This window comes from Cimex lectularius, unplaced genomic scaffold (genome assembly GCF_000648675.2).
Source record: "Cimex lectularius strain Harlan isolate CLEC.00 unplaced genomic scaffold, Clec_2.1 scaffold35, whole genome shotgun sequence".
NCBI classification, from domain to species: Eukaryota; Metazoa; Arthropoda; class Insecta; order Hemiptera; family Cimicidae; genus Cimex; species Cimex lectularius.
In genome coordinates this window covers 1,160,098-1,174,837 of record NW_019392746.1, presented here as the reverse complement: position 1 = coordinate 1,174,837, position 14,740 = coordinate 1,160,098, and the positions used below count along the sequence as shown (strand labels likewise).

Below are 14,740 nucleotides of genomic sequence, written 5' to 3'. Positions count from 1 at the left end.
TAGTAATAACAAGCATAATATAGTTCTCTACAATGCATACAAGTAGAAAAATAAAGAAATCTTCCTGGTCTATTGTTCAATATCTGTGACAATAAAATTGTCTTCAACATGTATAGTACACTACATAAAATATTAAAAAAATTCACCTATAGATTTCATATCCTAACATATTTTTGCCAAGTTGTTACACAGAATCGCTTACTATTAAAAAAACAAAAAAGAAACAAAAAACGCATTTAATAAAATAAATTATTTAGTTTTTTTTTATACAGTTACTTATTTTTAGTTACCTTTACCCCTGAATATGAAATATTGTTTATTTATAAATATGTTACTCTAATAATTTATGAATTTACATGATATGGAAAGGGATTTCAGAGGTTTTGGATTTTCTGATATCTTGGGTAATAACATCATAAATGGGAAAGAAGCTAATTTTGTTTTAAATTTAGGCGCAACATCAAAACAAGAGAAAGAAAGAGAAAAATTAAATAATTTGAAAGGCCGGCCGAATTATAAATACATAGCTAAAAATCAATTGGAATGATCAAATCAAACACTCAAATAACAAATATAACTAATTTACAAATATAAGTGATCACATATTATTAACCAAAAATCACATATAAATAGCTTCCTGCTAACCTTTTCATAATTATTAATTTCATAGCACGTAAGACAGAAGTATTTATATAATGTGCTTTTCATTCTTTCATATTTTTTCAATTGCACCACAAGCAATTATCAAAAGTTAGCAAGAATTTTTGATTCACTTAATGTCAAAAAAATCACATTTCTATTGTACGACATGCCAATATTTTATGCAGAATAGTAATAAAAACCTCCCTGTTTCAATTTTGCATTACAAATGACAAATATCAAATACAAAAAATGAACAAAAAACTAGAGAAAAAAAAGGAAAAATGGGGAAATTTGTTTCATGAAAATATAAAATATAAATCTAGATTTCTCAGTCATTTGTACTTCTTTGGTTTAAAAATTTTTAATTTTTGCCAGAGAAATAGAATGTACTCTAACTAGGGATAAATCTTAATTTTAACACAGCACACTTTTTCGAAAAAATAAGAAATAAAAAATTTCTTTTTTATTATTTTGCTGAGAAATGTAAATCATTCGCACATTGATGGCATGTTTAGGCCTGTGTTTCAGATAAAGTCATTGTTAATGATTTTAAGGTTTAGACCTTACCTCCATCAAGAACAAATTGTTTGCAAACAAATAATGCAATGTTGTTATTTAAACAGAATTCAACTTGAAAAATGTAAGATTTTTTCTTTAAATAACAATAATCACGAATAACAAACACTGATTAATTAGATTTTGAAAACTAGAGCTGGTTAATATATTTTTTGTTTGTTTAAAACAGAAGCTAATATTATAATAATAACGGCTTAATATAAATATATATATACATGTTGGCACATTTATATTTTATAAGATATGTTTTAATGAAAATATTTTTGTTATTTTTTTTTTTTTACATTTTGCCTAAATATTTCACACCTACATTTTCATACATCTATATATTTGACTTGGCCGTTTCCTTTTAAAAAAATATATGATACAAAGAAACTGTCTGCTGAACACAACTTAACCTTAATCTTTATGAATGTAATAAACAAAAAAACTAAAACTACTATTTAACATCACAATTTTTTTTAAAGAGGAATTAATTAAACAAAAAAGCAACATCAACCTCGATTAACATAAATAAAATTATGAAAGAAGCAATCAAATAAAACAGTTTTTTTTTCAAAATAGTCCTATGGACAGATATGTACAAATACCCCAATTCACATTATTATATTTTATTTTTTATTTTTTCTTAAGTAAAACCTAACACATCACAATTTAACAACCGCAAGTATATATTTGAAATAATATTGGCCAAGTCAGGGGGTTACAGGGAGGAGGGACGACATCCCGTCAATATTTTGTCTTTATTTGTACTTGTTTAAAGTTTTTACTTCCAATTTAAGTGATTGCCTTCTTAGAAAGATTGTGTAATATTTGCTAAGCTGAAAAAACATTCTTTTCCTTTAAAAAACTGAACTTTTTATTAATATATATATATGTAATTATTTATACGTTAAATTAAAAAAAAGGTCAATCTTTCTGAGAAGAGTTCACAATCTAGAGTCAATCGTATGAAAAACTACATGAAAATGTTAAGTATGATACGATAAAATAGAATTTACGTCCAAAAATGACAACAAATAGAGAACACCGTGAGCTTTTTACAACATTAAAACTACACCTCAACATTATTTAAATTTACCTCTAAACAGCATATTTAGTTCTACATGTATTTTGAAAACATCCCTTTGTCACACAACTCAAGCACAATTTATCCACATCGAGGAAAGTATTCCAGCTAAAATTTCATAACTGTAAACGGCTCATAGAAATAAATACGAAAACCCGTATGTTATTGTATATTTTGTATTTCATTTATTATTTATTTAAGATGAAAGAGTAATCGTTTAATTTTCCTAATTAAGGCAAATGGCATGGGAGAATTAATGAAAATGGAGTTGTAACATGAATGTCTAATCCGATTCATTATCTACAACACCTGTTCTACACCATAGCACATTGAATCCATTTTTTAAATACACATATATATTTATTTTCTTTATATTTTTCTATATTTTGTGAATCACCTAGATTTCTAAATTTCAATTTTTTATATTCTGGAAGAGCAGATATAATAATTTACAATTTATTTTTATTATTGGCTCATTTGTACTTCAGAAAATTAACCTAAAGAACAGACAAGAATAAATATTTCTTCTATATCAAAAATCCTCTTCCAAAACCTGAGGTAGACGGTTAAGCCACATTTAGAAAAGAGTTGTACTTTTAGGTGACTATGAAATATTCTTCATTCATAGAAATGGATGGAAGATTTCATTTTTTTGTTTTGCTTTTGTTATTATTTTACTGCCATTTTGTATTTGTAGCAGGTATGCCACATTTGCAGATTTGTAATATTCATTATTTAATTTTCATTTGTTTAGTTAAATTTTGCTAATATATATTTTTTTATATTAATACCATTAAGTGACTAGTTAACTGTGAATACAAAATTTAATAATTACATGCTTTACAAATTAATTTTGATTAAATCACAAAAACCAATTTACAAGTACATTCTAGCAATTTGAACTATGGAATGTTTATAATAAAGTGTGGAAAAATACCCAATGCCAAATATCAGACTTCTAATTTTGTTTCAACCAAATTCTAAACATTAGAAATATATATTCCTTGTTTCTGAAATTATTATAAAAAGAATAAATTTTGGAAATATCACTTTAGTGCCATTTTTGAGGTAAGTCAAAATTCAAGCTCTAAACAGAGTTAGCTTCAGACTTAAAAAGTATCAATATACTATATTATTATTTCTTTAATCAATTTTTTTATATATTTCAGGTACAATAAAATTGTGCCATAATTGATATTGAAAAGTTCATGTGCATGTTTTAGAATATTTCATAATATAAAAACTGGCACATGATAACGGCCTATGAAAAAAAATGCTGTGGTCCTAGCATGGTTTTAAATATATTTGTTAAACTTGTTAGAATCTAATACATATAAAAATAATTGCTTAAAGGGGCCCCTTAAAAGAGTTGTTGTTGCCTTACAGTTAAGGATTGTGAAATGGATGACATGCTCCTCTTGCGGAATAATGGGTGACTGGAGAGGCTGTGAGATGGGATGGAAAATTTGAGCATTTAACTTTTTGTTTCTGATTTCAAGATAGAATACACAGTCAACACACACACATATACAATTAAAGTGCGGGTAATTAAAATGAGAGTGAGGTTTACTTTAGGGCGGGATATACCCACCTTTGTTGCTGTGATACAGCTATGAAGTCAGACAAATTTCTTTGCATGCCTGACCCACCTTCGTTTCATAATGGAGGTTGTCCACCATATGCCGCAGTCGTCTTAAGGAGTCGTTTGAGCATCCCAGACGTGCCTCGGTGCTGAAGCGATTTGTGAGTTGTAAGGGAATTTTTTGTCCTATAGCGCCGATGGCAAAATTCACATACGTATAATGTGTCAGAACGTTCATGTTTGTCTTGAAAGTGACGTTTAAGTGAATAATAACAGGAAAATGTTCTACGGCAATATGGACAGTCTTGAGGTTCATTTATCCCTCCGCTGAGTGGTGGCGGCATGGCTAAAACTGTAAAACAAAATACTTTATGTAAATAAATGATCTCTTTATCTCAGTAAATAATTTAAGTGAACAGTTAAAATCATCAAAATGGTGTCTTATCAATATACAATCCATATTCAAAAAATATACTTTAAATTGTTATTATTAAATTATTAATCAATGCTTGAAAGTTAATATTTTTTAAATAATAATTTGATAATACTTTATTAAATTTTACTTATTCATGAATAATATTACAAACTTGACAGCACCAAAGAATGAACTTTTTAATTTTACAGTAAAAAGAGCTTCATTATACTCATTTTGGTGAAATACTGCATGCAACATGAGTTTGGTTTGTTCATAGTGTTTCAAGATCATAAATGAATCTTTTTTATTTTTATAAAATGAGTTTTTTTACTTAACTTACTAACATTGCAGACATTCTCAAGCTAAGAACTATCAATAAAACTTTTCTGATAGGAGAGGATTACCATTATCCCATTACTTGTATCAATTTAATTTTAACAATTATGACACCTAATAATTTAATTTTTAAAGTTTAAACACCATTATCAACATCAACATTTGGCATTTAAAAATGTACAATTTATTATAATTAACAACTGTTATTATATTTCTTAATGTTTAAGAATTAAAAATAAATAACTATAAAACCAAATGCTTCAGTTGAATTTCAGAGCTGTTATTGGTGCACGGCACAGAATGAAGAATCTTCTCCTTTCAGAAGGATAAAATAATAACAATAAAAAAGCAATAAAAATCATTAAAAAATAAAAGAAAAAAAAATCGCGTATTTCAGTACCTGTCGGGTTCTAAAATTTCACATCGGCAGGCGTATGGTGGTAGTAATCGGTGGGGGGGGGACGCTGAGTCTTGTGGTACGTGTAGATATGAGTCATGAGAGAATTACGCGAGCAGTAGACCCGCTCGCAAATCGCACAACGATATTCTTCATGTCGTGAAGCATGCTTGTCAGCAACATGTCGCTTGAGGCTGGCCTTAGAGCACAACACTTTACCACAAGCAACGCAAGTAAAGACTTTCCGCAAACCTATCCACGTTTAATAAAATAATTAGATTCTTCACTATTTATTTTTTAAATTTATTTTTTTTTAGAAAATTGTTAGCATTAAAAAAAGGTTTTTTTTTTCTGCTTATACATAAAAGAAAGCACACAGAATAATAAGTGGCCCAAGCATTGCTGGGAATTTATGTAGTGATATTTTTTTTTGTTAACCAACACCGATCCACCACCCAATTCTTTTTCCAGCCGTTACTCACAAATTTAAAGATACATGCTTCAGCTCAACTTGGACAGTTTAACTGTAAAATTTCATCTCTCTGATTCAAAGGAAACAATTAAGCAAAAAACCGGTTCAGATGGGGTAACGGCCGGCGAAACCTAATCGGATCTAGCACTGTCCATTGTCTACGTTTCTAACAATGATATAGAGAATAACCGATCTCATTTCCCGGCCGTTTGCAAGTTAAATTATTTATGTCAATACATTTGATCACGGAACATTATCTTTTTTCCTACTGTACTATTTTTTTTTAAATTTTGCAATTTGTTAAATTCAAAGTCAAATTCTGTAACTAAATAAAAGAAAATACAATACAACACCAATACTCCTGTGCCATGCTAACAATCGCTAATAATAAGAACAAAGGCTCAAAATTAAATAAAAAATAAAATAAAATAAAAGTCTGCAATGTAAGTAAGTTATCATGGAGCTCATTACCAGCTTCTTATGAGGTTTCTCTTGATGTAGACTATGGACAATGCCAGAAGAACTGAGTGATGGGTCTCATACAAATAATCTTTCTTTATACAAGTGGACATGCGAAGAAGTAAACAGCCTCAATTTTAACTCTTTAATCAACGATTATCCCGAATTGTTATTATTTACATTAAAATTCATATTAACTTATTATTTTTACAGTACCTTGTACCAAACACCAACAAATAAAAAACATTTAAGGGTAACAAAATTACAAACAGAGGGAAAACATCGATAAAGAAAAGCTAAAAACAGTACCAACCTATTTTATTTCATTCCAACTTCTTATATTCTGAAATGCTGCTTACTTCTTCTTCCAACTGTATCTTTTATAATTATATGTATATGTTTAACACAATGTAACGATGTGATACATTGTGTCAAATCATAATTTTGAGGAGTATTCTATCATCAGTTATATAAAAACTAGTTATTTTTTTTAATTTTCTGAAACTTCTGTGTTCTGTTTGCTGCTGGACTGTTTTTAGGTTGTCATAATTTTCCAATCCAGGAGACATCAAAAAAGATTTTCAATTCATATTGCAAATACATTGTTGATGTCTTTGGACGTCAATTTAATTAAAATAAACAACAAACATTACCAACACACCCAAGTTTAAGAAAATGTAAAGAAAGTACTAGAATGTTATGACATAGTGTGACTTTAAAAAAAAATAATGTGTGTAAAAATCGGGAAGAAATATTTACCATGTGAATATGCATGCTCAAGATTTCATTGAAAATAAGGGCTGGAGAGAAAAAAAAAATTGTAGGATTCAAGAATTCTAACAATGTGGCAGTGTTTTAAGGAGTTCATGCATTGAATCATTCAATAACAATAATGTACACTAAAGACAAAAGCTAAAAAACTATGAGCTTTGGGTTTTTGTTTGATTAGTTAACAAAGTACACTATTCAGATCGCATATTTTATTGATTTCAATCACTGTCTCCAGAAACAGATTCAGTTGAAATGACGTATATCATAATAAAATATATCTGTAAATTTAAATTATTTACATTTGAGTAGAATAATATATCTAGGTTTTAACTTCTTTTTTTTTAAAGATAAGTTTAATAGCTTTATAAGCTTCAATACCAATTTTAATTATCTGAGAATGAGTAAATAGGTACAAAAAAAAAAAAAAAATTAAAAATGGTAATATTCACCACCAGTTTAAATTGACAAGTAACAAGTATATAAATATCTCTAAAACTTTCTTAGAAAACACAGAAAATACAATTTGGAAACAAGAAACCTCTATTGTTTAAACATTGTTAAAAATTTGAATTAAATTTGGTAAAAGAAAAATTTATAACAATTTTTACAGGCATGTAAAACTATACAATAAACAACCCTATATTTGAGGGTTGTAAACATTTGTAGGATTTGAGAAATTCGGGAGCCATTGTGAAAGTTGTGGAACTTGAGGTCTCTTTTTATCATGGGGCCGGTTTTGCCGATGGTAAACACTTTTATGATTCCTGAGGCTACTTATCGTCCGATAGCGCTTGTGACAAATCTCACATACGAAACTAGGTTCATCAGACCGTTGGCTATTCACTGGTCGACCAGGCCTCTCTCGGTGCCAATAGCCTGCAACCAACAGGCCACCAACTTAGTATCCCGCAAAATTAAACAAAAATAAAATAAAAATAAAAATGAAAGAGAGTGCAAATTAGATTTGGTATTTTATATATTTGACCGGCTTTTCCTTTTTTATTTATTAATATTTTTTATTGCCCTCAACCAATTACACAGTAGCCTCATTAGTTCAATTTTCAATGCATTTTTTGAAATTTTTATGCCTACTCAGTATACAAATCTGGTTTGCACTAATGTCATTATGATGAACCCTTTATCCTAAATAAAATTGTTTTCCATGAAAGTATGAAATTGAAGCAAAGCAGGACTTTTGAGTCTATTTTCTAGTTTATGTTAATTAAAACAGCTTGCCCAAAAGAAAAAAAAAATTGTCACAGGCCTGGGAACACGCCTAGATTTCATAATTGAGTTAATTACTATTATGTGTAATTCAAAAATTCGATCCGCTTCATGGTGACAATGGAAGGAAATTAATGCTGTGTACTTGAAACCCAAAGCTTTCACTTAACCGATGATAGAATTGGAGATAGAAGGGGAAATAGGAGAAGGTGATTTCCTTAAAATGAACATGCTCACTTGTGAAACATAACCATTATTCAGTTCTATTTCAGCAAGCTATTACAGATATCTTTGTACATGATTTACCAAAACATTGGTTTACCCACCTTGCTGTGATGTTCCTGCCAAGCTGTCTGAACTCCCAAGTCCGTGAGGTTGATTGTTTAACCCTGAAAAGAAAATTTATCGTTTTTAATGCTTATCGATACACAATGTTTAAATTTGAAGCCTGGTCGAGTGATAGGTCAACTTATTAATAAAGTATTAGACCTACGAAGCTTAAAACCGAGTGAACTGTGTAAGCATCTCGATCCATTAAATCCCCCTCATCATATTATAATTACCCAACTTTTATTAGAAAGTAATGAACTATAAAAATATCATTTAATAAAAATGGATCTTTATTAGTTAATTAGGAGCTATTTTAGTACCTGTTTACTTTTGAGAAAGGTAAAAAAAGTCTTTACACAACATTATTAGCTAGTTACTAGATATTTTTAATTGCACCTAGATTCTGTCAGCAAATAAAATATATTTATTAATTTCTTTATTTTCAAAATGTCATTGCGATTGCCAAGTAGAATTCTATAGAAAATTGTTTAAAAAAAAGGTAAGAAACCATTGTTTCTTGCCNCTTTTTTTTAAATTATAAACTGTTGTATTTTAGTACACAGTTTTCCAATTTATTTGATTACTACATAATGTTATATTATAATCCATAATATAATAATAAATGTCAAATGTATGCATTTACTATTAGAATAATAATTTTAATTTACCAGCTAATGAATCTGCAGCTAAAGCCGCAGCCATACTAAAGTTGAACCCTGCTCCCGCAAATAGTTTGCTATCGAGGTAGTTGTGTGTACTCTGTATTGAGTCTTCGTGGTCTTGCATCATGTTTGTATGACCCTGAGGGGCTCCTCCGCCACCTCCCCCGCTTCCGCCACCGCTGATCGTCACGCCACCGCCCTCGCTCATCACCTCGCCTCCTGAGTCGTTGGAGTCTTCCCGCTCATTGTGAATGTGTGGTGTCAATTCTATCGGCTCCGGTTTAATGTCACTATTGATCGCCGGAGGAGACACGTCATGCTTGTCTCGTAAATTAGTGTTGTTATTCCCCGAGGTCGAAAAGTCCATTGGTGGTTCTTCCATGTCTTCCCTTGGCGATCGCTCGCCATGGTTGTTAGTCGGCTCGGTTTTGGGGCGCTTCATCGGCATTGCATTGTCCTATAAAATTTGAGAAATTTATATATAATCTTGTACCAAACACAACTTCCTGTGCCATCAAAATCTATGACAAATAAAATATTTATTTTATTTTATATTAATACATGTCTGGATATTGCCAATATTTATTGATGACATTTTTTAAACATTTTAAATTATGAAATTGTATTGGTAAGTAGACTATAAATTATATTTATATTACCTCTCACTGTACAAACTATTTTTTATTGGAAATCTTATGGTATTAGTAAGATGTTTAATTAATTATATTATATTTTTAAAGATAGTCATTTTCAATTCAAGTCAATCATTTTTTAAATAAAAACAATCACTTAGAATAAACAATCTATATTATTTATAGCTATTTTTATAATAAAGGGTTTTGAATAATGTGTCGTCCAAAATCTCTGATAAATAATTCAAAATTGTATTTGTAAAATTATTGGTTTTTCCACTTTTATTCTTTTTTACTCTAAAAGATGGAAAATAAATTTATTCGTCAAATAGTATAGATTGTTTATATTATTTTTTTTATTTTGTTTGTTGTGTTTTTATTTTGTTTTATTTTGATTGTCATATTATTTTTATATTATTTATTAACCATGGACACATTCTTGCTTCAGTGTGTTTGTAAGTATATAATTAATTCATACAAAATGGAAATTGTTTTAAAGCCCAGATTAATTTTGAATTGACCTAAGAAATTTAAAATTGCATAAAATGGACAACTTAAGCAATAATAATGTCAAGGAATGAAAAAAGTCAATTTTAACAAGTTGTTTTACTTGAATAAATGTACGTGCAAAATATATTAAAAAATCCATATAAATATATAAAATAAATTTATAGATTGAATTTTGCACTATTTTATGTTTAATTTATTATTATTTCAAGTTAGCTCCCAAAATTATGTTATGCAACTACTTTTTTTCAGACTTTATTGAAAGACTGTATATATAAGATATTAAAAAATAAATAAATAAATAACATAAAGGGCAAATATTCCTGTCACTATAGATAATCATTTAATGCTTAACTTTTAGAAAACTAAACATTACCTGGTGTTCCATAGATTCATTTGTCGAGTTTGGCCTTTCTCTATGTTTATGGACAGATTTCCTAGGGTGGTATGGCGATCCCCTGCCATCTGCCAAACCGCCTCCTCGGTCTAATCCCATGGAGACAGCCTGTCAAAAAGATAAGCATTTTTTTTTAAATTGCACAAATATCAAGGTAATCCATCTGACTCACCTCAGACTGCTGGGTGAGGCCACTGACTCGCAACACCTCCGCAGTTTTGAGAAACGACGAAAGAGACCTTTGCCTCACATTTACTTCACCGTGGTAAATGAACTCGACTAGTGCATGGAGATCTTCGAACATAACGTCTTGGAGAACTATGACTGGGTGTTTACAAGGTGTACTCTAAAAACCAAAGAAAAACTTTAACTACTGGGGGGGGGGAGAAATTAAATTGTTTTATTACCTTTAGGAGTTCACGAAAGTACGGGCTACATGCTGACAGGACAACCCTGTGAGCTTTCAAGCTTTTTCCGTCACACGCCAGTGTGACATCTACAAAGTCTTCATCGTCCCTCAAATTCTCAAAAGCCGAAGTTATACTAGACTGGTAATTGTTCCATCGCAGGCAAAAATGCTGCATATCACCCATTGCCCCTAAACATGTAAAACAAATAGCAATTTTAATAGACTGACTTTTATTTCTGAAGTGTAAACTGTAACGGGACGATGTGATAATAATCACAGGTCACCTTGCACAACATACAACTTATAGCGGTTTTTAAGCTATATTGTCACTTTCAATTATTAGGCGATAAAGTCTAATATATCACTATTGAGATTAAGGTTGTTTTTTTAGCATTTTTATTTTATCTAACACTGAGCTCTTCTGCTTTAGCGCGAGATAACACAAAGATAGAACTATATTCTAAATAAATATAGATTTCAAAACTTGTCCTTGCCCATGGTATTGTAAAAAGGCAATTGGAAGATATCTTAGAAAAACAAAACAAAAAAAATTACAACCAGACCCGATTATTCTGTCAAATAATCCTTTAATTGCGGGGGTTTATTATTCGACGATTAGGCACATCTTTATACGTTTTTATTACTCAACATATTATAAACGATGTGTTTTTCAGATAGTCTGAGAGTTGTTGGCGCTTAGAAAAAAAATTAAACATTAAAAAAATAAGTAATAAAAACACAGGACATCTTGTTGGAAATATTATGTTGTGTTTATGATTTTTTAACAATAAATTGAAGAGATTTTGAAATTAGTTTTGAGATCAGACAGAATGTAAACAGAACCACGCTGGGAACGTGGTTGATTTAAAACTCGGTGAAATCGCGCGTTAAAAAACCCGCGTAAAAATTAGAAGAGGGTGGAATTCAAATATTCCGACAGCGAGTTTTGCGGGTATGGGTCCACAAAGCACCCCCGGTTTTGTTTATGCCGGGTCAAAACAAAAAAGTGTCAAGCGTAAAGGAAAAGCATGCTGTAAAGGAAATGACAGGGTTTGAAACATTGATTTACCTCTCATTGAGACCGTAGATTCTTTCGACGATACTTGTTGATATGACTAGAGTAAAAAAATAAATAATACCTAATTTAAGATCACAGCATTTTCTTTCTTGGCCATTTTAGTCAGTTTTTGACAAGGGTATTGTATGTCATGCGCTGAACTCTCACGCACTAGTGTCGTGTGTAAAGTATAGCGGGAAATTACGAAGAGCCCGCTGGTAAGCCCCGGCTTTTCCAGGGTGGAAAAAGAGGTCCGACTGTTAGAGAGCGCGGTGCATATCTGACGGGGGTGAGCGGTGGTGTTAAAGTGACAAGATGGCGAAGGCCGGGGGTGTAACTTTTGGAAAACGGGGGTCTGTTGCCGGAAATAGGTGCGATATGACACAGAAACGATAACCGAGTACTGTGAGGACGGTGAAGAACTAAGCTCGCTCTCCGACTCTTCTCTCCTCCGGACTACAAAAAACCACTACGTCAGTGACGATGTCTAGCAATAAACTATATGGAAGGGAGAGTAAAATTGCATATTCGTATACTTTAATGAGACTGATTTCCACCCCTCAATTCGCACTACCCCCTCCCAGGATTCCGCCCCTACAAAAGAGAGAGGGAGAGAGAAAAAAATCATTAAATTCGTCCTCGCCCCGCAAACTCTAACACAGCGCATGCCCATGGTGAAAAATTTAATTCGTTTGAACCCACTACAGTAAATAGTGAACAATGTTATTCATACCCCTCCTTTTTAGAAAAAACGCCCCTTCCTGGTTCCTACTCCCAACGTAATTTGCGAGTTAAAATCAATACTGTTGGAATGAAAGTGTGCAAGGGAAAAACAGAACAGATTATAGACTCTCATATTCCACCTCGGCCTCCGGCATCGCCACCCACCATCATCATTCAGATATTATTATCATTTCCATAATTTCAATATTTCATTTTTTTTAATTATCAATTTACAACGATTGTCCAAATGTACAATAACAAATAACTGATTGTTACAATCACTAAATAGAAAAAAAAGCCACCCCCTGCCCTCATTAAATGCCGTTTATGAAAATGGTATTTTTATTTATGAAGGGGCAGGTAGAACCATGGGTCACGATTGATTTGAAATTACATTCTAATATAATCCTTAGTGCATATTTGATGGATGGAAACTGCACATCCTTAGTGTCAACAATACCACTTTTATCCTCACATTAGTTAATTAGGTCTGGTTTTGCTTTTTCACTCCTGTAGGATAATGCGGAATTTAAATGGTGAAAGATAAAAAGAAAGCATTAAACGCTGTTTGTAAAAATGGTTTGAAATTTTGAAGTAACAGGAAGAACCAAGGGTCACGATTGGTACGAAATGATTTCCTAGATAATCCTTAATGCAGTTTTGATGGATGGAAATTGCACATCCTTAGTATTAACGTAATCCATTTACGTTTAGTGGGCTAATTGACCATATTAATTATTTCACTTATTCTTTTTATGTAAGGTTTTGGTTGAGGTGAAAAAAACTATTATGTCACGAGCGTGATTCGAACCCACGACCTTCGGCTTAGTATTAACAATAGCACTTTTATCCTCACGTCCTTGATTAGGTCTGGTTTTGCTTTTTTCAGTCCTGTAGGGCAATGCGGAATTTAAGTGGTGAAGGATAGGAAAAGCATTAGACGCTGTTTGTGAAAATGGTATATTTATTTTTGAAGGAGCAGGAAAAACCAAGGGCCAAGATTGGCTCGAAATGATATACTTCGTAATACTTAATTTTATCTCAACCAATCCATACATAAAGATTAATTAATTGAAAAACGTTATTTGGTCAATCGGACCACGAACTCTAATGGATTTAATAATACTTAATGTTAATAATAACACGTTCATCCTTACATCTTCATTATGTTTGGTTCTTTTTTGCCACCTCGAATGGCAATGCGGATGTTTAAGTGGTAAAAGAGGAAAAAGATATTAAACGATATTTGTACAAATGGCATTTTTTATTTTTTGAAGGGGCAGAATCAACCACCAAGGGTCATAATTGCTTGAAACGATTTTGTTGATGGGATGGAATACGCACATCCTTAGCGTAATTGCATATGCACTTTCATCCTCTCATCCCTAGACTAAGTCGGTATTGCTTTTTTTGCTTTCCTGTAAAAAAGTTTTTTTATTTTTGACTGGCCAGAAACAGCCAAGGGCCACAATTGGCTCGAAACACGATCTACTTGTCGGGACAAAATTTTTACATCCTTTGTCGGGTTTTGCTGCCGTAGATGATATAAGGCTATGTCTGGTAATAGAGAAGAAAAAAGTCTACGCTTCTAAAAATGTATTTTTCTTTATGAATAGGCAAGAATACCAAGAGCCATCATAGGCCCGAAAAGATATTCTTAATGGGATGGAATCCGCACATCCTTTATGTTCTTTGATGTTAATCTCTAATTTTGCTAACGTACGTGATAATGTTGATGTTTTTGCGAATCGAAAAGCAGAAGAAACCCCATCCCATTTAACTCCGTTTGTACAAATCGTATTTTTGTTTTTGAAAGAGCATGAAAATCAAGGGCAGTGATTAACCCGAAACAATATTTTTGTCGGGATCGAATCCTCACATCCTTTGATTACGTCTGGTTTTGCTTATTGCTGCCCTTGAATGGTCATGCATATGTTTAAATGGTAAAAGATAAGAAACTTAGTGAGTAGTAAAGAGAAGAAATTAGTGTCTACGCTTGTAAAAATGTATTTTCATTTAGTAAGTGCCAAGGGGTACGATTCGCAAGAAACGATGTTTTTGGTGGGATGGAATCAAATGG

General features: G+C 31.4%; 1 protein-coding gene across 8 annotated transcripts in view; it reads right to left on the bottom strand.

The window, feature by feature from the left end:
• Positions 1–1,706: 1,706 nt before the first annotated feature.
• LOC106669311 (broad-complex core protein isoforms 1/2/3/4/5) overlaps positions 1,707–14,740 on the bottom strand; it is a 109,350-nt gene continuing 96,316 nt past the window's right edge. For 4 of the 8 annotated variants that reach the window (XM_014398699.2, XM_014398700.2, XM_014398693.2 and 1 more), the window contains exons 2-7: positions 10,879–11,069; positions 10,644–10,817; positions 10,451–10,579; positions 8,942–9,392; positions 8,270–8,332; positions 1,707–4,221 (exon numbers count right to left, since the gene is read on the bottom strand). In XM_014398699.2, coding sequence (XP_014254185.1) covers positions 3,944–4,221; positions 8,270–8,332; positions 8,942–9,392; positions 10,451–10,579; positions 10,644–10,817; positions 10,879–11,064 — 1,281 coding nt within the window. In that variant the 5' untranslated portion in view covers positions 11,065–11,069 and the 3' untranslated portion in view covers positions 1,707–3,943. Of the gene's footprint in view, positions 4,222–5,020; positions 5,270–6,913; positions 7,596–8,269; positions 8,333–8,941; positions 9,393–10,450; positions 10,580–10,643; positions 10,818–10,878; positions 11,070–11,949; positions 12,480–14,740 lie in introns of those variants that run through there. The other 4 variants (XM_014398696.2, XM_014398698.2, XM_014398702.2 and 1 more) reach the window with 4 other exon arrangements.